The sequence below is a fragment of the Nannobrachium achirus genome, assembly GCF_963921795.1.
Source record: "Nannobrachium achirus genome assembly, chromosome: 6".
Taxonomy (NCBI): Eukaryota; Metazoa; Chordata; class Actinopteri; order Myctophiformes; family Myctophidae; genus Nannobrachium; species Nannobrachium achirus.
In genome coordinates, this window is record NC_137815.1 from 36597680 (window position 1) to 36620501 (window position 22822).

Genomic DNA, 22822 nt, shown 5'->3' on the forward strand with positions numbered 1-22822 from the left:
ACCTCACTGCTCATAAGATGCAATGAATACGTGGCAGGGGTCATCAACATGTCCATACACGGACAAACGTGTCCGTGGAAAGAATTGTCCATCTCTGTAGAACATTTTGTATTTTTATACAATAGAATTATAAATATTCACATTATTGTCTTTAAAGAATTTGGAATTTGTTTGAATCGGTGACTCTTAAAGTGTCGAGATGACATGCTCATAAATATGTTTCTGTAGATTTGTCGTATTGGTATTCGTAGATTGCGTACACTATTGCATCAGGTGAGGATGCAAGACAAGACAGACAGCCATTGTTCCACTGGCGTACCCTTACATTACCACCACCTGCGCATGCATGGTCTAAGACAGGGCTACTCAACTTAAGATGGCTCAGGGGCCACTCAGCAAAATACAAAAAGTCAGAGGGCTGCAAGATAAAAATGACGGTCATATTTCGGACATTTAGTCTAGACAATGATTTTGTAACACACTGCATGAGTAGTCTAAAAAAGAAGGAAATGCACTAGAAAACATTTCCACATTTCCATCTGTAAGGACAAACCTCAAAGAAAAAAAAGAAGAAATGATTAATGAAGTATGAAGAAGCAAAAAAGTCTTGTATAAAACAAGGCAAAAATTGTTTCTTAGTGGTTTTGGAGAGTAACTGAAAAATTATCCGACATTATTTGTCCTCAAAATATTTTTTTATTGGTATGACCATGGAGGGCCGCATAGACATGCTGCTGGGGCCGCATGCGGCCCACGGGCCGCAGGTTGAATAGCGCTGGTCTAAGACGTTCTCATCATCGAATAAGCTTTCTCACCTTTGTGGAAGCCACAACTCTTGAAACTAACAAATGAGCGGGGCAGTGTGAATTAACACAGGATTGACCATGGCAGTATATCAGAGGTCTGTTACCTGTTTATTACGCTATACTATTATTTTTCAACCACAACTAATGAGACAAGAAGTCAGTTGAGCCCTGGAACAGATTTCACGAGACAAAATACATACAACGAATAATGTTTTGATGGGAAAATGAATTGCAACGATTATGCAGTGATAGTGACGAAAGGTAACTTGAAGAAACATTCTGACAAACCACAACTCATTTGACTCGAACTTTCCAGCAGACAGAGAACTGAGAAAAAGGAACTGGTATCTCAGCCATATGTATTTGTGTACCTTCCCATTAGAATTTAATTTATATTTATGTACAGTATTTGTGCATGGAACTGAACAGAGCTTTCTCATCATTATTCCAATTATTTGTTTTTTGTCCTTCCGTCCTTCCGTCTGTGGACAGCTAATCTCCGGCACCGTTGGCAGGATGGCAGCGAAACCGTACATGCACACTCCCTGGTTGCCAGAGCAGAATATCTGCCCCCAATGTTTCACTTGTCATTGATAACGTCATTGAGATTGTGTGTCTGTATGATGCAAACATAGACTTAAGGGTTAAGCTACCTACTATAACATGCACATTTGGGTTGAAAATATCTACTGAGACATCGCTACCCTAATCTATTGAAACTGACATGGATTGTATTTTGGTCAATTGGCGATTACAACAGCAAGGTACACAATACACACAAAGGTTATATTTAAGATTTAGTATTGAAGAGCATTCCAATCTATCCAAGCAAGGCGAGAGATTGTGTATCTGTGTGATGCAAGCATAGATAGACTGTAGCTTAAAGGATAGGCTAGTGCGCACGCACGCACGCACGCACGCACGCACGCACGCACGCACACACACACACACACACACACACACACACACACACACACACACCTGGCTGGCCCATGCTGTGCATGTTGCTTTGTGACATTATTATATGCTGCATGCTACCGGTACCTTGTTAAAAGATAATTGTGGATTTTGGACATTTATATAGGCTATTGGCTTTTTTCTTTATCTTTTTTAACGGCCGGCCTGGTTCAGCCTGAACTGGTACCGGCCGTTCAGGAATTGTCTCACTTTTCCCAATGGCCAGGACGTCCCTGCCTCTGTGCGACTGTCTCTAAACCGTACAACATGCTGTAGCTGGTCTCACCACCATCTTGTACACCTTCCCTTTCGTTCTTGCTGATACTTTCCTATCATACATCACCCGTTCCAACCTGCTTGCTCTCGTTTCTTAACCGCTTTCCCACACTCTCCATTGCTCTGGAATGTTGACCCTAAGTACTTAAAGTCCTCCACCTTCTTTATTCTGTTCCAACAAAAGTGCAAAGACTTTTTGTATCTTCATGTAGAATAAAAACTAAGAGGCCTCAAATGCCAAAACTGAAACAAATCTCAACAAGGAGTTTAATACGGTAAAAACATTTTCTTATGAAGTCCTTCCTCAGACATGGTAAGGTCTGTAGGACCGCTTCATGGAGTATCCTGGCCTGACCTCAATTTATTTGATCCACCTAAGCCCTATATACTTTATAGTTGTATAATAGTAGCCAAATGAAAAAATATATATAAAATAAGAATACAATAAATGTGCTGCATTAACAAATCTGCTCATCTATGCCTATGTTTCTTCCTTCTTTCTTAACTACAATTCTGACAAATGTAAGAAAGCAGGCTTTGACTCAACAGTAGCTCTTTTGGGCGTATTATGTTTTCACCCTCGTGATTCTGTCTGTCCATCAGTCCGTCTGTCCCTCTGACTGTATACGCAGCTATAGGCCTGGGCCACTGCTGGACTGGACTGAACGGGGTAGGTTGCAGTAGCCTCAGGAAGGCTTTTATAAACATTTTGACCTATAACTCTTTAACTGTAGGGCCTACAATCAACATTTTTCCTTGGGTCATGTCAAAACTCCCATAGGCTGCACCCTTTTACAACCCCCACTCCCTGTTGGCTGCAGAAAGTAGAAACAGCTAAAAGACTTTACTACTGCATACCCAGACCTGTTCTCAACATTCTTGTGTGAGGTGAGTTAACATACTCTTGTTTGCACTTTTCATGTCAATAACATTTTCCCATTTTATTTGATCTCATTAAGCCTTTTTTAACCTGTGTTTCAAAAAGAGGATTTTAAAAATAGTCCTATTCAAAAATAATCTCATAGAAAAAGCTTTTTCCAGCTTTTCACAATTGCTAAAACACAAAACTAAATGTTCTGGTCTCTCATTGATTTTGCACTTGCACAGTATATTTCAGCATGCACTTTTCATTTCATGTTTTAAAACTGTGTTATTTTACAGTATACATCCACTGTGATTATTATACTTTTGTTTTATTGCAAAATGCATTTACATTACACTTTGTTTTCATTAAATATGTGCCCTCAATGTTGTGTTCAAATTATTTTTAAAAAGTGTCTAATAAATGCTCTGTAGTGTTGAATATTACTGTAAAAAATATATTTCGGAAATGTAGGAAACCAAAGAAGGCACTATGCCTTGTGCATATGTGACCGACCATCACAAACTAGGCGTGCACATCGGCAAGGACTCGAGGCGTGTGGTGCCCACTGCCCGCATATCTTGTCCAGAACCACTGAACAATATTGATATGCCCATATATGGATCTCCATATTTGGGCATAAAAGGGACAAGGACAGACTGGTACAACGGGTACTCTGACAAAACCCCTGACACTACGACTCAGACATATTGGTCATGTGGGCGGTGCGACGTGTAGCGTGAGGTGTGAGGGACGTGTAGCGGCCCGAACCTCTGTCTACAATAATGTACCTAACTTGAACAAATCAATGTTTCCTTTTCTATAGGAGTGCACCATGACGTATGTGCCATCACTTTTAACTACCATGACATATGTGCCATCACTGTTGATGACACCTATTGATGACGACACCACTGATTTTCCAGAATACACTGATGGTCCAAATCCATTCGACTTTGACGATAAGCCTTCACCATGCGAAGCACTGTGTGTCATCCTGGTTGTGATTAATGTGATCATCTTCCTGCTAGGGATTCTGGGGAATGGCCTGGTCATGTGGGTTATTGGCTTCAAGATAAAACAGAAGACAGTCACCACAACATGGTACCTCAGCCTGGCCATCTCCGACGTCATCTTCTGTGCAACTCTCCCTTTCAACATCACCCTGATGGACTTTTCATGTGCAAGTTCACCTCCTTTGTTTTGTTCCTCAACATGTTCAGCAGCATTTTCCTAATGGTACTTATCAGTGTTGACCGTTGTGTGGTTGTTGTGTATGCAGTTTGGGCCCAAAACAATCGTACGGTGAAAAAGGCAGCAGTTGCAGTTGTTGTTGCCTGGGTCTTTTCCATGGTGCTGAGCATTCCCTCCTTAGTGGTTCGTGATGTTACATCTGGCTCTAATGTTACATCTGTTAATGAGCAGGTTCTCTGCTACAACAACTTTGCAATTCTACTCAACAGTGAAAACATTATTCCTGTCTTTCGCTTTGTTCTAGGCTTTGTACTGCCACTTGTAATCATAACTGTGTGTTATACTATTATCATTGTGAGGCTACAGAACAACAAGATGGTCAAGTCCACAAAGCCCTTCAAAGTCATGACTGCCCTGATAGTCACATTTGTCATCTGTTGGCTTCCCTACCACGTCTTCGTTTTACTAGAAATTAACCACACATTCATTGAAACTGGACTAAAGATATCTGCGACTCTCCTAAGTGCAAACAGTTGCATGAACCCGTTTCTCTATGCATTCATGGGCAAAGACATGAAGCAGAAATTGCTGAGCTCTTTCATTTCCAAAATTGAAAATGCTTTCAGTGAAGATGGGCCCTCTGTAAGCAAAAGAACATTCATATCTCAAGCTTAAGGGACAGCAGGCTTTCTAAAAACAAAATGGCACATCTCTTGACTTAGACTGTACATATTATTTCTCAACTTTAGACATAAGTATACGCAATAGGTTATTAATTTTGAAAGCGTCTCTCTGCCCTTATACATATCATAAAGGCATAATGAGTTGTTGAACTCTTGCTGTAATTTTCGTTTTAACTTGAAACAATTTAGCAAACATGTTCTGTATAGGTGCAGCACATGTAGTTTTATTTTTTTCTTTAACAGTAATTACGCTTCTATTGTAAAATGTGGTGCAATAAATGACACTTGCACAAAGACTGAGATAGACAATTGTGGTTGCTGGACAATTGAAATAAGCAGCAGTTGCAATACTATGCTCCAGCTGCAACAAACTTAAAGGACCCACCATGATTTTCTTTTTTTTTTCTTTTTTCTTCGGTGTCTCTTCCAGCCCCCCAAAAACCCATTCATTAACTCTAAGCCTTGCCTTTCATTTCAGTGATTTTCTGAATGGGCGGTACTCTTTTGAAATCGGGCCCTTGTTTATGTCACAAAGGGGCTCATTTCCTATTGAGCCCCCTAGAGAAGTGGGCGGTACTTTTTGGGAGGCTATATTCTATTGAGACTATATATATATATATATGAGGTGGAACCATGAGATAAAGTGGCAGTGGTACTAAAATTGGCTTGAATGCTCTACATGGTTTATGTTACCATGCTAATCTTCTCTGTATCGTTCCAATTTTAGCCCAAAGACAGCGGTCTGTTGCCAACAAATGGCTTGTGAGCTTGATTACTGCTATTTCCACTGCTTTGGGTCCCGGGGAGAGATTTTTATTTTGGGTCTCGAGCTAAAAGGTTTGTGAACCATTGTACTATATACTGTATAATCCTCTGTCTTAAGCAGATGTGGAAAAGTTAGATTTATATACATGTGGCTTAAGGGTACTTAAAGGTATTTGCTGCTTGCCTTGGCTTGACCAGCACAACTGGTGGCACAGTTGTAGAGTTAAGATCTGACCTGACCTTCTCTCAAACCTTCTCTAGATGACACTTAGGTCGGCGTATAGTGGCCCAATTCCATCCGTTGACTTGCTGACTCACTGACTTATCCATAGTCAACGTGTGTGTTCATGTTGGGCTTGAGGGTTGTTCCAAAGGTAAATCAGTAGTCAGTGTGGGTGCGGGACCGCCCCGTTAAGTTGACTTTCCTTAAGTCCAGCCTTTGGCAAAGGAATTACCCACAGATCCGTTACCAGGGGAATCCCCCAGATGTATGCACATTAATCATGATCATGAATAGTTATTAAGTCAACAAACAGTTGTGCTTTCTCACTGTTCAAAAGGAGACGGAATGGAAGATATATATTTAGTTAAAAAAATAAGGGGACACATAATAAGAAATGTGCAAAGTAGATACCGAATATGGAAATGCAATATAAAAAGAATAACATTATAACCCCTAATCTAAACAGTTTGTTACAATTAAAATGAATTGATTAACGTAAATATAATAATAATAATCAACAATCACAACCTTTAAAGCAATGACTGTAAATAAGGACAGCAAATTGTTTTAAATGTGATGTAAAGTGTCATGAATAAAACACTCATCTAAAGTGTTGTTCAACTCATTTTGGAGCTGCACCCTCCCCAGAAGTTATTTTTCTCACCACTAGGGGGTGTACCCTCAAGCACTTACCAACCGTGTTGACGTCACTTGAAGGACTACTTCACCTCTGCGACAACCAGATCTTATTTTATTGTTGTTTGGGACACGATCAACACAATCCTGAGTTATTATTTGGGGTAAAGCATCATATGATGCTTTGTAGCATGCTGAAATACTAAAATATCTAAAAACACAGATTGAACACAAAAAATATCTCAGGATTGTGTTGATCGTGTCCCAAACAACAATAAAATAAGATCTGGTTGTCCCAGAGGTGAAGTGGTCCTTTAAGTCAGCGAATCAACATAAAAAAAAAAAAAAAAAAAAACAGGGCTTGGGGAGGACATGGAATTGGGCCTGTGTGTGTGTGTGTGTGTGTGTGTGTGTGTGTGTGTGTGTGTGTGTGTGTGTGTGTGTGTGTGTGTGTGTACTAAACAGTGCCACTTGGTCATCCAGGCCTGCCACTGGTCACCCAGTGGTATTGTAGCTCATGCTACAAACATAGTTACATAGTTTCATAGCTAGTTACATACACTCGCAGTCAAGCATTGGAGACGGTATGAGCATTGCTCAAAAAAAGGGAATATAGGTCAATCGTTTAATTGGAAAAACAAAAATGAAATCCTAAAAACAAAAGAACTCAGAGGCCTCAAATGCCAAAACTGAAACAAAACTAAAAAAATCACACCAGTGTGAACTGAGCGGTGGAGGCTGTGTGTGTGTGTGTGTGTGTGTGTGTGTGTGTGTGTGTGTGTGTGTGTGTGTGTGTGTGTGTGTGTGTGTGTGTGTGAGAGAGAGTGAGAGAGAGAGAGTGGGGGGGGGGGGGGGGGGGGGGTGCCTGTGTGTGTGTGGGGTGTGTGTGTGTGTGTGTGTGTGTGTGTGTGTGTGTGTGTGTGTGTGTGTGTGTGTGTGTGTGTGTGTGTGTGTGTGTGTGTGTGTGTGTGTGCTGTTTGAGAGAGTGTGAGCCATACTTGCTCACTCAGGCCGCCACTGGTATTGCAGGCTATATACACCACAGGCTTGAGGCTACGGACGCACCCACCCACATACATACATACATACACACACACACGGATACACACACGGCCACGCTATGGAGACGGTGTGACCACCGCTCAAAAAGAGATTAATAAGTATGCAAACATCAAAAAACAGATAAATAATAATGAACTTCAACAATTTCTTATGAAGTCCTTCAGACATGGTACGGTAGATTATAGTGGTCATACCATCATACTGTAGGACCACTATGCATGGAATACCCTGACCTCAATCTATTTGATCCACCTAAGCCCTATATACTTTAGTTGTATAATACTAGCCAAATGGAAAAAAAGAAGAAAATAAATGTGCTGCATTAGCAAATCTGATCACCTATGTTTCTTCCTTCTTTCTTAACTACTTCTGCAAAATGTAAGGAAGCAGTAGTAGCTCTTTCATAAATAATTCCAATTCTCTGGTCATGTCTTTAAAGTGACATGGTAGTGTGTTGTACTTCTTATTTAAGCCTGCTGAGTGTGTTTCTTGCAGCGTGATGGTGTGTTTTCCTGTTACATTTACACTTTGTTGAAACCGCAGCATGTTTCCTGCTATATATTTAAGTGTTTTGAGTGGTCTCTCAGCAACATGGCAGTGCTCTCTGTCATAAAAACAAGTCACCTGTGGCGTAGATATACTGTAGATGACTTTACAGTACATATTACAGTACCAACAGGGTTTGTGGTTGAGCAGAGTGGGCAAGTGCTCAGACCTCTCAAAAGGGCAATTCTGAACGCATAGTGTGCACCATGTTCTTCTTTTTTTTTTTTTTTTTTTTACTGACTGATCACCATCAGCCAGCTCATTAGTCTGGTTGCCCCACCAGGTACCAGACTTGTACTTGTCCGACTTATCTATCTTTACATCTTGGGGGACTGCCCATAAGTCTGAAGGTTCATTAGTCCTACATCCAGTGGTGTGATATGGATTTTAGAAGTGTGGGTCCTCTAAATTCATGACGTCATGCGCGCACGCTGTTTTTATTGTTAATTAGTGTGTGCCAGTGTGCATATGAGGTGCGCGTGCATGCAGCAAAATAAGTGTGGGCTCGCTGAGCCCACGCGAGCCAATGGCATCTCACCCCCTGCCTACATCTCATTAGTCCGAATTTAGTTCGGGTTAGGTTAGGGTTAGCGTTAGGGTTAGGGTTAGGCATAGTATTCTTAACAGATTCAGAACAAAGAGGTTTCGGACCAATGCCATTGCACCACATCTTGTCAGTTTTGGTGGCACTGCAAATCGACCGGCTTCACCGGGACACACAGGGGTGCATTTTGCTGAGAGAGTATATATATATATATACCTAGTAATTGCTGGCGCATATTGCTGTGCTTAGGGTTAGATACATAATTAGGGCCCGAGCACACACAGTGTGTGAGGACCCTATTGTATTTGCAAAGATTATTATTCTTCCGCCGAATGAATCGTGTTTTTGAGCCGCAAAACGTACTCCAAAAGTTGCGCAACTTTGCACACACATCACAAGTGGCGAAAAATTTCGTATTTAAAAATAATCAAAAGGGGGCGTGGCCTAATGGCTCAATAGCGCCCCCTACAAAACTTCGTGCCTCAAGCCCCACCATACGGTTTCACCTACACGTACGAAAATCGGTACACACCTGTATCATGTCCGGACTCACAAAAAAGTCTCTTGGCGCCACTTCCGAAACCAAACAGGAAGTCAGCCATTTTGACTAATTAGTGGCGTTTTTGCGCATTTTTGGCCGTTTTCACAGGTCGCACTTTAACGAACTCCTCCTAGGGGGTTAATCAGATCAACTTCAAGTTCGCTCGGCATACTCAAGACACCTTAACAATGAAAAGTTATCAAAATCGTGAGTTTTCGTAAAACGGCGTGCCCGTGGCGAAGGGTCAAACTTCCTTCACCAAACAGGAAGTGCCCCCTCTTCTGATTGGTCCATACTTGATTGTTCCTTTTTTTGGCTGTTACTCTTCAACCGTTTATCGTACAGAGTTGTGGCTGGTATCATATGACTTGATTAAGAGTCCTTAACCTTAATTGACGCTTCCTTCGCCAAACAGGAAGTGCCCTTCACCAAACAGGAAGTGCCTCTATAACTCATGAACCGTTTGTCGTACAGACTTGCGGCTGGTGTCATAAATTCTTTTTTCTCAAAAATTTTTTTTCTCAAAATTTTTTTTTTCTCAAAATTTTTTTTTCTCAATTTTTTTTTCTCAAAAATTTTTTTTTCTCAAAATTTTTTTTTTCTCACATTTTTTTTTCCCAAATTTTTTTTTCTCAAATTTTTTTTTTTCTCAAAAATGTTTTTCTCAAAAAAAATTTTTCTCAAAAAAACTTTTTCTCAAATTTTTTATTTCTCAAAAAAAAATTATTCAAAATTTTTTTTTTCTCAAATTTTTTTTTTGAGAAAAACGTTAAACTATCGTTAAAGTGCGACCCGTGATAACGGCCAAAAATGCGCCAAAACGCCACTAATTAGTCGAAATGGTTGACTTCCTGTTTGGTTTCTGATTGGCTGCTGGCCTTGTGACGTGGGTAGAGCTGCGAGGGCCCGGTCATTGCTGCTTGCAGCTTTAATTTAGGGTTAGATTACTTAGATACATAATTTAGTCAAATCTTTGTATGTCTGTGTGTGTCTGTGTTTATGCCCGTAGCCAATCATGGGCTATACGGGCCCGTAGCCAATCAAAGAGGGGAAGGGGCTGTCTATCAGGCAGGATTGGTAAATTGGTGAGCTTCACATGACATTCCATGATTGGTCAAGTTTCACGTGATGTAATAAAACGGGCGGAGCGGGCGCAAACCTCTAGTTAATTAAAAATAGACTTTTCACAAATATGAAGATGACTGACATCAAAGATGTCTGACATCATAGACCACATGATACTGACACAGTATACTATGTCCCTATATGGCCATTCCAATATATGGGCTTAATATTGATGACATCAGGGATCTCCATATATGGGACAAGGACTGACACAGAGATCTCCATATATGGCCATTAATTTATTAGTGAGGGTGGGTCACCATTGGCTCACTGGAGGTGCGAAACCTCCCAGACAACCTGAATAGATCAAACGTCACTTCATCAACATAGTCCATTGTCTTTAAGAAAGCCTTGAATTGTAAGTTTACCAGTGGGCACTGTTCAACAAAAGAGGTGTTATCTCACCCTCTCTCTATTAGAGAGCCATGAATATCACCTGGTTCTCAGTCTCCAGAGCAGACAACCGACGTACCAAGGAAATATGAGGTTATTAATAGAGCCAGATTCACATCAATTTAATACAAGTTATAATTATAAATAATATTTATTATAGTGAAATTATAATTATTTTGTCAAATGTTCGTCTTGATATGGGCCACGGATGTTGGGCAGGCCAAAAAAAAAAGCAAAAGAGCAGGTGCCCATGCAAGCACCCACAGCCCCCCTCCTCTCCTTCTTATTATCTCTTCTTGACCAGTACGGCCGGGGAGGGGGGATTATGTTTTCGCCCTTGTGATCCTGTCTGTCCATCAGTCTGTCTGTCTGTCCGTCTGACTGTGAGGAGAAGTTAGGAGAAGTCCAAGCTAGACGTTATTTCAACGGCTATATACCGGTATAGACGGTCTATAGACGTTTTTTAAACAGCTATATAGAGAGGCTATGTATAGAGAGGCTATTTATAGACGTCTATTAGACGTCTAATCAATGTCTAATCTAAAAAAGTGGGTTAGGTGGGGCGCAACCTTGGTGTAGTGGTTAGTGCATACGCCCTTCATGCGGAAGGTTCAGTGCTTCAAACCCTGCGTCACGTCACAATTCCAATAGGCCACACCCTTTTACCTCCACCAAAGTCTTTTAACCTTTTCTACTTCTCAAATTCAGTCATTGGGGGGTTGACTGAATTTGAGAAGTAGAAAAGGCTAGAAGACTTTACTACTGCGCATACCCAGACCTGTCCTCAACAGACACTCTTGTGTGAGGTGAGTTAACATATACTTGTACATTATTTCTCAGATAAATGTTTAAATTGCATAACAGTGGGCATGAATCTCTTGTTTTTTTTGGTATGCTTTCAGGCCTTCTCCTATGCAGCTGTTTACTATTGATTGCACTTTTCATTCTACTCAAATTTCCATTTTATTTGATCTCATTAAGCTGCATTAAACTTTTTTTTACCCTGTGTTTCAAAAAGATTATTCAAAAATAGATATTGACTGATACTGTATAGTCAGATTATTCACAAGTTTTTCTCATCATTGTTTCCAGCTTTTCACAATTGCCAAAACATAAAGCTCTATTTTCTGAACCAAATGATCAGTGGTCTAAAACTAATAAATCTAAAATCTTATAAATCACTGTCAGACCAATTAGAAAATGATACCTGCTTTTTTCTATTTGATATTTTTCAAAAAAACTTTAAACATATTCTCACACTCATTATGTTTCATGCTAGGTGCAAAATGTTAAACATTGACTGCAAAGTTAAATACAACAGTTAATTGGCATTGTTTACACACAACAACTGAAAATGTGAAAAAATTGTTTCTAATGATGTGATCATAGTACCAAATGAGAAGCCAGTTCAGAATGCACAATTTCAATTGGGTTAAATGTTGATACCAGTAATTAATTTCTCACAGATTTTGCAGTTACAAAATATATTTCAGCAGACTCTAATGCGCTTTTCATTTATGTCTATGTTCAATGTTTCCTTTTCTATAGGAGTGCACCATGACGTCTGTGCCATCACCATTACCTACCATGACATCTGTCCCATCACTGTTACCTACCAGTGCAGATGAATATGGCACAACAACATTTGATTATGACTACACTGATTCAGATCCGTACATCATTGACAAACCCTCACCATTGTGCATTAACCAAGCAGGCTGTGTCATCCTGGTTGTGATAAATGTGATCATCTTCCTGCTAGGGGTTTTGGGGAATGGCGTGGTCGTGTGGGTTATTGCCTTCAAGATGAAACAGAAGACAGTCACCACAACATGGTACCTCAGCCTGGCCATCTCCGACTTAATCTTCTGTGCAACTCTCCCTTTCAACATCACCCTGATGGCAACAGGATCTTGGATTTTTGGACGTTTCATGTGCAAGTTCACCTCCTTTGTTTTGTTCCTCAACATGTTCAGCAGCATATTTCTAATGGTACTTATCAGTGTTGACCGTTGTGTGGTTGTTGTGTATGCAGTTTGGGCCCAAAACAATCGTACAATGACAAAGGCAGCAGTTGCAGTTGTTGTTGCCTGGGTCTTTTCTATGGTGCTGAGCATTCCCGCCTTAGTGGTTCGTGATGTTACCGGTACATATGGCTCTAATGTTACATCTGAGAATGAGCAGGTTATTAGATGTTACAACGCCATTGAAAACGGCAAAATCATGATTCCTGTCTTTCGCTTTGTTCTAGGCTTTGTACTGCCACTTGTAATCATAACTGTGTGTTATACTATTATCATTGTGAGGCTACAGAACAACAAGATGGTCAAGTCCACAAAGCCCTTCAAAGTCATGACTGCCCTGATAGTCACATTTGTCATCTGTTGGCTTCCCTACCACATCTTCACTTTACTAGATATTAACCCCAGTGACCACACATTAATTGAAATTGGACTAAAGATATCTGTGACTCTCTTAAGTGCAAACAGTTGCATGAACCCGTTTCTCTATGCATTCATGGGCAAAGACATTAAGCAGAAATTGTTGGGCTCTTTCGCTTCACGAATTGAAAATGCTTTCAATGAAGAGAGGTCCTCTGTAAGTAAAAGAACATCTACATCTCAAGCTTAAGCTTTCTAAAAACAAAATGGCACATCGCTAGAGTCTAGACTACTTATTTCTCAGCTTTAGACAGAAGTATACTATATAGGCTATTTATTTTTGATAGAGTCTCTCTGCCCTAGGGGCTTTTAAGCCGTGACATCATTTTGCAGTCAGACCTCCAAGCAGATTTATTGTCAATATCTGTTCCTCGCTATTTCAACAGATCCGAGACAAAAACAACGACTAAGGTATAATTCTACCACTTTCCTTTCAACAACAAAGAGAAGAAAAAATTGTAAATAGTAAAAATAGTAAAAAGATTCACGGGCGCTGGGGCCTTTTGGCCCCAAAAATTCTCCTCTGCCTACACAATGATGTCAGACTTAACAGCCCCCATAAAGGCATAATGAGTTGAACACTTGACTCGCTGTAATTTTCTTTTTAACTTGAAATAATTTAGCAAAAATGTACTACGTGCAGCACATAAATTGTCTGAATTAATAATTAAAATATTGATGTATTAGATATCTCACCAATGAGCATTATCACAATATATTAAAGTAACAGTAACATGTTCTAATCAGACTATTGTCTTCATTTGTACAGTGCATTAAGGTAACAGTGTACAATGTTGTCACATATACAATGCATTTGTGACTTGCATGTTACCAACTCAAATACTGAGACAGATAAGCATGTAGCGCCGGCGGGCCGTATACGCAGACTACGCACTCTGCGTAGGGCCCCCGCCGATCAAAAGGCCCCCCACCGCCCCCTCCTCAGCAGAAAAGAACTACTGCTGCATAATCGTTTTCAAACCGAAATCGCGATGCGAAATCTCGCGATTAGCGAATCGCAAAGGCCACGGTTTCTCTGCGAAGTAGACTTCCCAAGCAATATGGAGACGTTTTAATTTTTCAAATCCCTTCATAATTGACTAACTAAGCACGATCAAATCAAACTGTGGTGACTTTCTTTGCTTCCGGGCATCTCCACACCGCTGAAAGAGAAAGTGAATGTGATGTTTTGGCACAGTGGCCACTGTGCAGGAGCATGGGAACAGCATGGGAACTAGGGGTGCTGCAGGCATAGGCGATTTTAAGGGGTGTCCTAGGGTGCACGTGCAACCCCTGGCCGCCAGGCGGCCATTTTGATTTTTTTTTTTTTTGTAATGTAACTTTACATCCACTCAGACCGAATACAACAACACCCCCTAGTGGTAGTGATAGAGGCTGGCAGCTCCAGGCAGCCCCCCCCTCCCCTCCTGATGTGATGTCATATCCACGCGCCAGTATTGAAATTGAAAACAACATCTGTTAAAAATAAAGCATGGAGTTCGAGCTCTTCACTACTATGGACGTGACTACCGGTAGATATTATAATATAGCTGCTTGCCCTGAAACATCACATGGAGAGGATCATTTTGTACCTGACTTTCCTCTACAAAACACAGACCTCAGGCTCTATCAGCCAGGACTCTTGTCTCACTGTGCGTGACTGAACCATTTCCTCCTGACCAGCCCAAGGTAAGACTAAGACAGTCAGATCATGCTTTTATAAACCCTATTATATTAAGCCCAAAATGGTTCTGCCGCCGTGTAGAACCGAACCGATTTTAACTTGAAAAAATGCATAATTTGCCCGCAAATAACCGATAACCGCAAGTAACTTATTTTTACATTTGGGTACAAAATTGTGTCAAAAAAAAGAATGTGCGCAAAAAAAAAGAAATGGAGGACACGACACTGTTTGAAAAGAAACTTGCTTTTTTTCAAGAGAAGGGAATGCATAATTCTGATTCATTTGGTACATTAAAACACGTCTACACACTGTACCTCACCATACCAGTTACGAGTGCTTCAGCTGAGCGCAGTTTCTCTACTTTGAGACAACTAAAAACGTATTTACGGACAACCATGACTGATAAAAGAGTGTCAGATATAGGCATTTTACAGATTGAGAAAATACACGAAATTAAAGTGCAGAAAATAATTGAAAGGTTTGCAAGTGTCAAAACCCGGAGGCTGCAGTTCATTGTGTAATAAGGATGTGTCTACTATTTGTTTTTGTGAAATGCTTATTTGACACTGTAAATGACTGCTTGATTGCTTGATGAATGATGATTAACTTGATGTTTGGCTTTGCTGCCTCTGTCTGCAAAATAAGTAAATAAATCCTATACTAGACATGCTCATGGTGTCTAGAAAAAGAAGCACCTGTTTTACACTTTTTTTGTTTATATTGTGTTACATTTGGGTACAAAATTAACTGCAGAAATCCGCTAAAACAACATTACAAAACCGCTAATATCCGCAATTTTTTGCGGATATTAGGATAATGCGGATAATTTTTTGCGGATAATATATATATATATATTTTATATATACATATACACACATGGGTCATATATCGCTGTTGACGGGTGGAGAGCTTGTATGTCCAAAACCGTATTGTATTTATCATTTTAAAAATAAATTAGTGAAAATAGCCGAACTGCAAGCACACAACGCCTCGCAGCGCGAGGCGTTGTGGGCATCATTGTAACAGGTAAATGAATTGAAACGATACAGACAGTGGAAAGTCACAGCAAAGGTGATGCAACCACACCTTCCCCTGGACGATGATGCGTTCATCCAGAGGCCAACAATGAACTCACTTTTCTGAGTCTAATTATTTATTACGGCCACTAGAAACTGACTCGAACACCATGGCCATAACATAATAAGGACAAAGTCAGGTCTCAAAATGCATTGAATTTTATTGTACATTCAGGTAATAAGATACATGTTTCTTTATTATTGTACACAACAAGACTAATCATACCAAGAGAGCCAAGAGAAACAAAACTGATACCTAACTAAAATCCTAACAAAAAGAAGAAAAAAAAAGAAAAGGATGGGCTGGCCAAAAACTAACAAGAATTGAAATATTTCAAAATAAAATGTTGTTGCTTGTCGTTTTCTTTAGCATAACAAAGAATATTAAATTAAAGCCCCCTTTGGGGGTTAATCTATCCTACTGTATATTAGTACTATATCATATATATACGGTATAACCTGAGAGGCGTAACTCTCTCAGCCGGTGTAAAATACAGGTAACCACAAGCCTCGCATGGCTTAATGCTTTTCTAAAACGGTTACAATATGGCAACATGAGAAATATAGACATGTACTAATTAAAACTGTTCTATCTCACTAATAATTCACTATAAGGTCTGCTCTGCAAGAAAGTAGTCCCCAGCTACAAGAAAGTAGTTCCCAGCCTTTTGCCAACAACACAGGTGCAGATAATTGGTGCACTAGCTGTGGAACACTGTGGAAAGAAATAACACACCTGGGTCTGATATAAACTGATTCAACGTGTGGGTTATAGTCTCATATACCACAGCAATTAAGGGAAACCAGCCAATCAGAATCAAGGAATGGAACTAGCCGTTTTAGAAAAACATGTATTGCAACTATACCCTGGTGGTTTAAATGAAAGGTCATTGAGTGATCAGTCATTATGAAGTGTTGGCCCTGTTTGGCCTAGCTCAGACCTACTCTGGATTGGATACTTTTTAGTACCATGTTTAGTACCACTTTCTCACCACTCTGCCCAGGTCCTTGTGGTGGAAAACCTGGCACAAGTGGGCCGTGTGGAGTGGTGTGGTGTTGGGCCATGTCAGTGGAAAAGGGGCTTATGTGGCCGCCGTAGTCCCACCAGACTCCCACCAAAACAAAACAAAAAGCGAAACTACATGTCACGAAAAAACATAAACTAGAAGCAGTGCTCTTCCGAGCACAGGTCTCCACCGTCAGGTAGGTTATTGTGGTTGCTGGACAAATGAGATAAGCAGGTATAGTTGCAATACTATGCTGCCTCCAGCTGCAACAAACATTAGTGTAAATGTGACAAGAAAACACACTATCATGCTGCAAGAAACACACTCTGCACTCCTAAATACAACACACTACCATGTCACTTTAAAGACATTTAACCAGAAAATTGGAACATGAACTCAATTATACTATACTGGGTTGGGAACCATCAGTGGGTCACGGACACATTTTTAACACAGGAAAAGAAAAAGGGGGGGGGGGTTGTTCCGAAAATAAATGACAGCTTGAAAATATTATACCGTTCCATTCATTATTTCACCCTTCAGGTGAGAAAAATAATAATCTCACAGCTAATTCTACCAAGATTATGGAGACAAACCTCTACCGTCTTAATGTAACTGTGTGTGTGTGTGTGTGTGTGTGTGTGTGTGTGTGTGTGTGTGTGTGTGTGTGTGTGTGTGTGTGTGTGTGTGTGTGTGTGTGTGCATGTATGTGCGTGTGTTCGTGTGTGTACGTGCGTGCGTGCGTGTGTGTGCTCAACAGTGCCACTTGGTCATCCAGGCCTGCCACTGGTCACCCAGCTGTATATAGCAGCTCATGCTACAAACATAGTTACATACCGTAGTTACATACAGTCAAGCATTGGAGACGGCTCAAAAAAGAAGTGAATAGGTCAATAGTTTAATTGGAAAAACAAAAAGAAAATCCTAAAATGGAGCTAGTCGACTTTTTTTATCTGTATACTATAGAATAAAAACAGGCATCAAATGCCAAAACTGAAACAAAACTCAATAAGGAGATTAATAAGTCTGCAAACATCAAAAAACGGATAAATAATAATGAACTTCAACAGTTTCTTATGAAGTCCTTCCTCAGACATGGTAAGGTAGATTATAATTTGTCATACCATCATACTTTAGGACCACTTCATGGACTATCTAAATGTATTTGATCCACCTAAGCCCTATATACTTTAGTTGTATATTCGTAGCCAAATGAGGAACAAAAGAAAAAGAAACAGAAAATAAATGTGCTGCATTACAATTTGCAATTTAAGCCTGTTGCAACCAGACACTCTTAATCCAAAACGACTTACAATAAGTAAGATAATACATCAAACAATAAGCAAGCAATAATACATCAATACATCAAATACATAGAAATATCAATCTAGAAAAAAATAGGCAGGTAGACCGAGCACCTAATCAATAAAGACGTTTTATATAAAAACCTAAAGCACTAAAAATGCTATCTAGCTTTCATGTACTACTTCTGCAAAATGTAAGGAAGCAGGCTTTAGCTCTTTCATTTTCTGTTAGATCTTTATTTTTTATAAAGTGTATAAAATATTCAAAATGTTCTGGTTAAATGTCTTTAAAGTGACATGGTGGTGTGTTGTACTTCTTATTTAAGCCTGCTGATTGTGTTTCTTAGAGCGTGATGGTGTGTTTTCCTGTTACATTTACACTTAAGTTTGTTGAAACCGCAGCATGTTTCCTGCTATATTTATGTGTTGAGTGTTCTCTCAGCGACATGGCAGTGCTCTCTGTCACAAGAACAAGTCACATGTGGCGTAGATATAGATGACTTTACTTTACCTATTACAGTACCAACAGGGTTGGTGGTTGAGAGATCATTTGAGTCTTCTCTTGTTTTCTGTGTCATCTTTCATGTCTATTTCATTTCATTTATTTCTTCAGTTTATTATCTCTTCTAGACCATTATGGCCGGCGAGGGGGGGGGGGGGGGTATATGTTTTCACCCCTGTGACTGTCCATCAGTCCGTCTGACTGTGAGGAGCTGGACTGACCGGTGTAGGTTGCACCGTTGCAGTAGCCCCAGGTAGGACCTTTTTTGTCCTTAATTGGGTAATGTCTCAACTCCTATAGGCCAAACCCTTTTACCACTACCAAGTCTTTTGGCCTTTCCTACTTCTCACATTCAGTTTCAGTCAGCGGGGGGTTGACTGAATTAATTTGAGAAGTAGAAAAGGTTAAAAGAATTTACGACTGCATACCCAGACCTGTACTCAACAGACACTCTTGTGTGAGGTGAGTTAACATATATACTTGCACATCATTTCTCAGACACATTTTTAAATTGCATATACAGTATATAACAGTGGGCAGGAATCTCTTGGTTTGTTTGGTATGCTTTCAGGCCTTCTTCTATGCAGCTGTCTGCTATTGATTGCACTTTTCATGTCAAATCAAAATTTACATTTATTTGATCTCATTAAGCTGCATTCAACTTTTTTTAACCTGTTTTTCAAAAAGATTATTCAAAAATAGATATTGACTGATACTGTATATAGTCACCATCTCATAGAAGAAGAAAACAAAGTTTTTCTCATCATTGTTGCCAGCTTTTCACAATTGCTAAAACATAAAGCTCTATTTTCTGAACCAAATGCTCAGTGGTCTAAAACCATTTATCAGAACAAAATCACTGTCAGACACAATTAGCAAATCATATCAGCTTCTTTTTTATTTTTCAAAACTCTCTAACAGATTCTCATACTCACTATGATTCATGCTACCGGTAGGTGCAAAAAGTTAAATATGGACAACTACAACATACAAAATGTTCCAAAAAAAGTTTTTACAAAATGTGAGCAGCACTACAGTATACTATACTCAAATAATTCAAATAAATTAAAGGACAACTCCGCCCTAAATCACTTCTAGGCTAATTTTCCTACTTGTATTTATCCAAAATGACTGTCCATGGGGTCTATTAGGCAGAAATGCCCCTGTTGTCCAGTTTCCCCAGCAGAACCCAGCAGCTCTCATAGCATAGAGTGGAGCCTATAAGCCTATCGCTTTTACACTATTTTTTGTGTTTATTTTTCATGACTGTGTTACTAGTTGTCATTACAAACACATCCATGTCATCGCTGTCCCACACAAGCCACCACACTCTGCTAAATAGATGTTATGCTTTTATGTGTTTTGCCAAGTCCCGGAAAAGATGCCCTGTGATTGGCCAGTGCAGTCACTTTGATTGACACTTGTGCCCAATGCTCACCCCAAAACATTATTTATGAGATTGTGGTGGCTTGTGTGGGACAACCAAGGCATGGATGTGTTTGTAATGACAACTAGTAACACATTTATGAAAAAAGAAAATCACTTTTGAGCACAACGATTAGTGTCATAGCGATAGGCTTATTATCTCCACTCTATGCTGTGACAGCTGCTGTGTTCTCCTGGGGAAATTGGACAACAGAAGCATTTGTGCCTAATAGACCCCATGGACAGTCTTTATGAATCAATATAAGTAGGAAAATGAGCCTAGAAGTGATTTAGGGCGGAGTTGTCCTTTAAGGGAACATTTTGTTCCCTTCATTTCTTTGAGCAGTATAGTTAATTGGCATTGTTCGGCAAATGTTCACAATTGTTTCTAATGATGTGATCATAGTACCAAATATACAGAATGCATGATAAGCCAGTTCAGAATGCACAGGTACAATTGGGTTAAATGTTGATGAATGAATCTCTCACTGATTTTGCAGTTGCGCAATATATTTCAGCGTACTCGAATGCGCTTTTAACTTTCTTCAATGTTCAATGGATGTTTCCTTTTCTATAGGAGTGCACCATGACGTCCGTGCCATCACCATTACCCACCATGACATCTATGCCATCACTAACTACCAGTGGAGATGAATATGGCACATTTAAATATGATGACTATGACCTCGATACAGATCGGTACATCATTGACAATTACAAACCCTCACCATTGTGCGTTGACCAAGCAGGGTGTGTCATCCTGGTTGTGATAAATGTGATCATCTTCCTGCTAGGGGTTTTGGGGAATGGCCTGGTCATTTGGGTTATTACCTTCAAGATGAAACAGAAGACAGTCACCACAACATGGTACCTCAGCCTGGCCATCTCCGACTTAATCTTCTGTGCAACTCTCCCTTTCAACATCACCCTGACGGCAACAGGATCTTGGATTTTTGGACTTTTCATGTGCAAGTTCACCGCCTTTGTTTTGTTCCTCAACATGTTCAGCAGCATTTTCCTAATGGTACTTATCAGTGTTGACCGTTGTGTGGTTGTTGTGTATGCAGTTTGGGCCCAAAACAATCGTACGATGACAAAGGCAGCAGTTGCAGTTGTTGTTGCCTGGGTCTTTTCTATGGCGCTGAGCATTCCCTCCTTAGTGGTTCGTGATGTTACATCTGGCTCTAATGTTACATCTGTTAATGAGCAGGTTCAATGCTACAACAACTTTGCCGGTACAATTCTATCCAACAGTGAAAACATTATTCCTGTCTTTCGCTTTGTTCTAGGCTTTGTACTGCCACTTGTAATCATAACTGTGTGTTATACTATTATCATTGTGAGGCTACAGAACAACAAGATGGTCAAGTCCACAAAGCCCTTCAAAGTCATGACTGCCCTGATAGTCACATTTGTCATCTGTTGGCTTCCCTACCACGTCTTTGTTTTACTAGATATCAATCCCAGTTACCAAACATTCATTGAAACTGGTCTAAAGATATCGGTGACTCTCCTAAGTGCAAACAGTTGCATGAACCCGTTTCTCTATGCATTCATGGGCGAAGACATTAAGCAGAAATTGCGGAACTCTTTCGCTTCACGAATTGAAAATGCTTTCTATGAAGAGAGGTCCTCTATAAGTAAAAGAACATCTACATCTCAAGCTTAAGCTTTCTAAAAACAAAAAGGCACATCGGTAGAGTCTAGACCAGTGGTTCTCAACCTGTGGGTCTGGACCCCCAGGGGGGTCCCCAAATTATTTTGGGGGGTCCCCAGATGATTAACTTAACGTGCAACATTGTTTTGTCTCAACAGTAAACAAACCGACAAAGTTTAAGTGTATAGACTATTATGGGTATCTGCACACAAGTGACAATTTAAGGACATTTTAGTACCTCTAAAATGACAAATTAAACATTGGCCATCTAAATATTAGAGGCTGAAATTGTGAAAATAGCCGACACAATGCTCACTGTGAGCATGTAGATCCGTTATTTTCACAATAGAACCGTGTTATAAAAATTAAATGTCTCAACTCTTAGTGCTCGTCAGGGTTGGAGATCCCCAGTTAAAATATGATTATCTTGGGGGTCGCGGCCTGAAAAAGTTGAGAACCAACTACTTATTTCTCAGCTTTAGACAGAAGTATACTATAGGCTATTCATTTTGATAGAGTCTCTCTGCCCTTATACTGTACACACCATAAAGGCAACACTCGCTGTAATTTTCTTTTTAACTTGAAATAATTTAGCAAACATGTACTGTAGGTGCAGCAAATATAATTATCTGAATTGACAAGTGAAGTTAGAATTAATTTTACAATATTGAGCATTATCACAATATATTAATGTAACAAACATGGTCTAGTCTAATCAGACAATTGTCTTCATGTGTACTGTGCATAGAAAGGTAACAGTGTATAATGTTGTCTCTTGGCAAATAATACATTCAAGCTGCTCACCAATTTGTATATTGTAATGGTGAGGTAATTAAGCTTCTATTGTGAAATGTGATGCAATAAATGACTTGCATGTATTTACCAAATCAAAGACTGAGACAGAGTATTGTGGTTGCTTGACATGGTAAATAAGATAACGATAGTTGCAATACTATAATGATTCAGCCAGGGAAGAGATATAGGCACTGCAATCACATAATAATAAAAAAACATATAATATGAGAATCTTGCACATACATTCAAGTGCATTTTACAGAATACAAACAATAGTTCTCTCCTTTGAATAACAAAGTCTGTCTTCCTGGTATTTAA

At 39.7% G+C, this 22822-nt stretch overlaps 1 protein-coding gene across 1 annotated transcript; it reads left to right on the forward strand.

Moving 5' to 3' along the window:
• Nucleotides 1-12200: 12200 nt before the first annotated feature.
• Nucleotides 12201-21721, forward strand: LOC308287070 (uncharacterized protein; the record flags this gene model as incomplete). The annotated part of the gene is made up of 2 exons (XM_080728191.1): nt 12201-13041; nt 20802-21721. The coding sequence occupies 2 exons, from the start codon at nt 12201-12203 to the stop codon at nt 21719-21721; spliced, it is 1761 nt and encodes a 586-aa protein (XP_080584317.1).
• Between the last annotated feature and the right edge of the window lie 1101 nt (nt 21722-22822).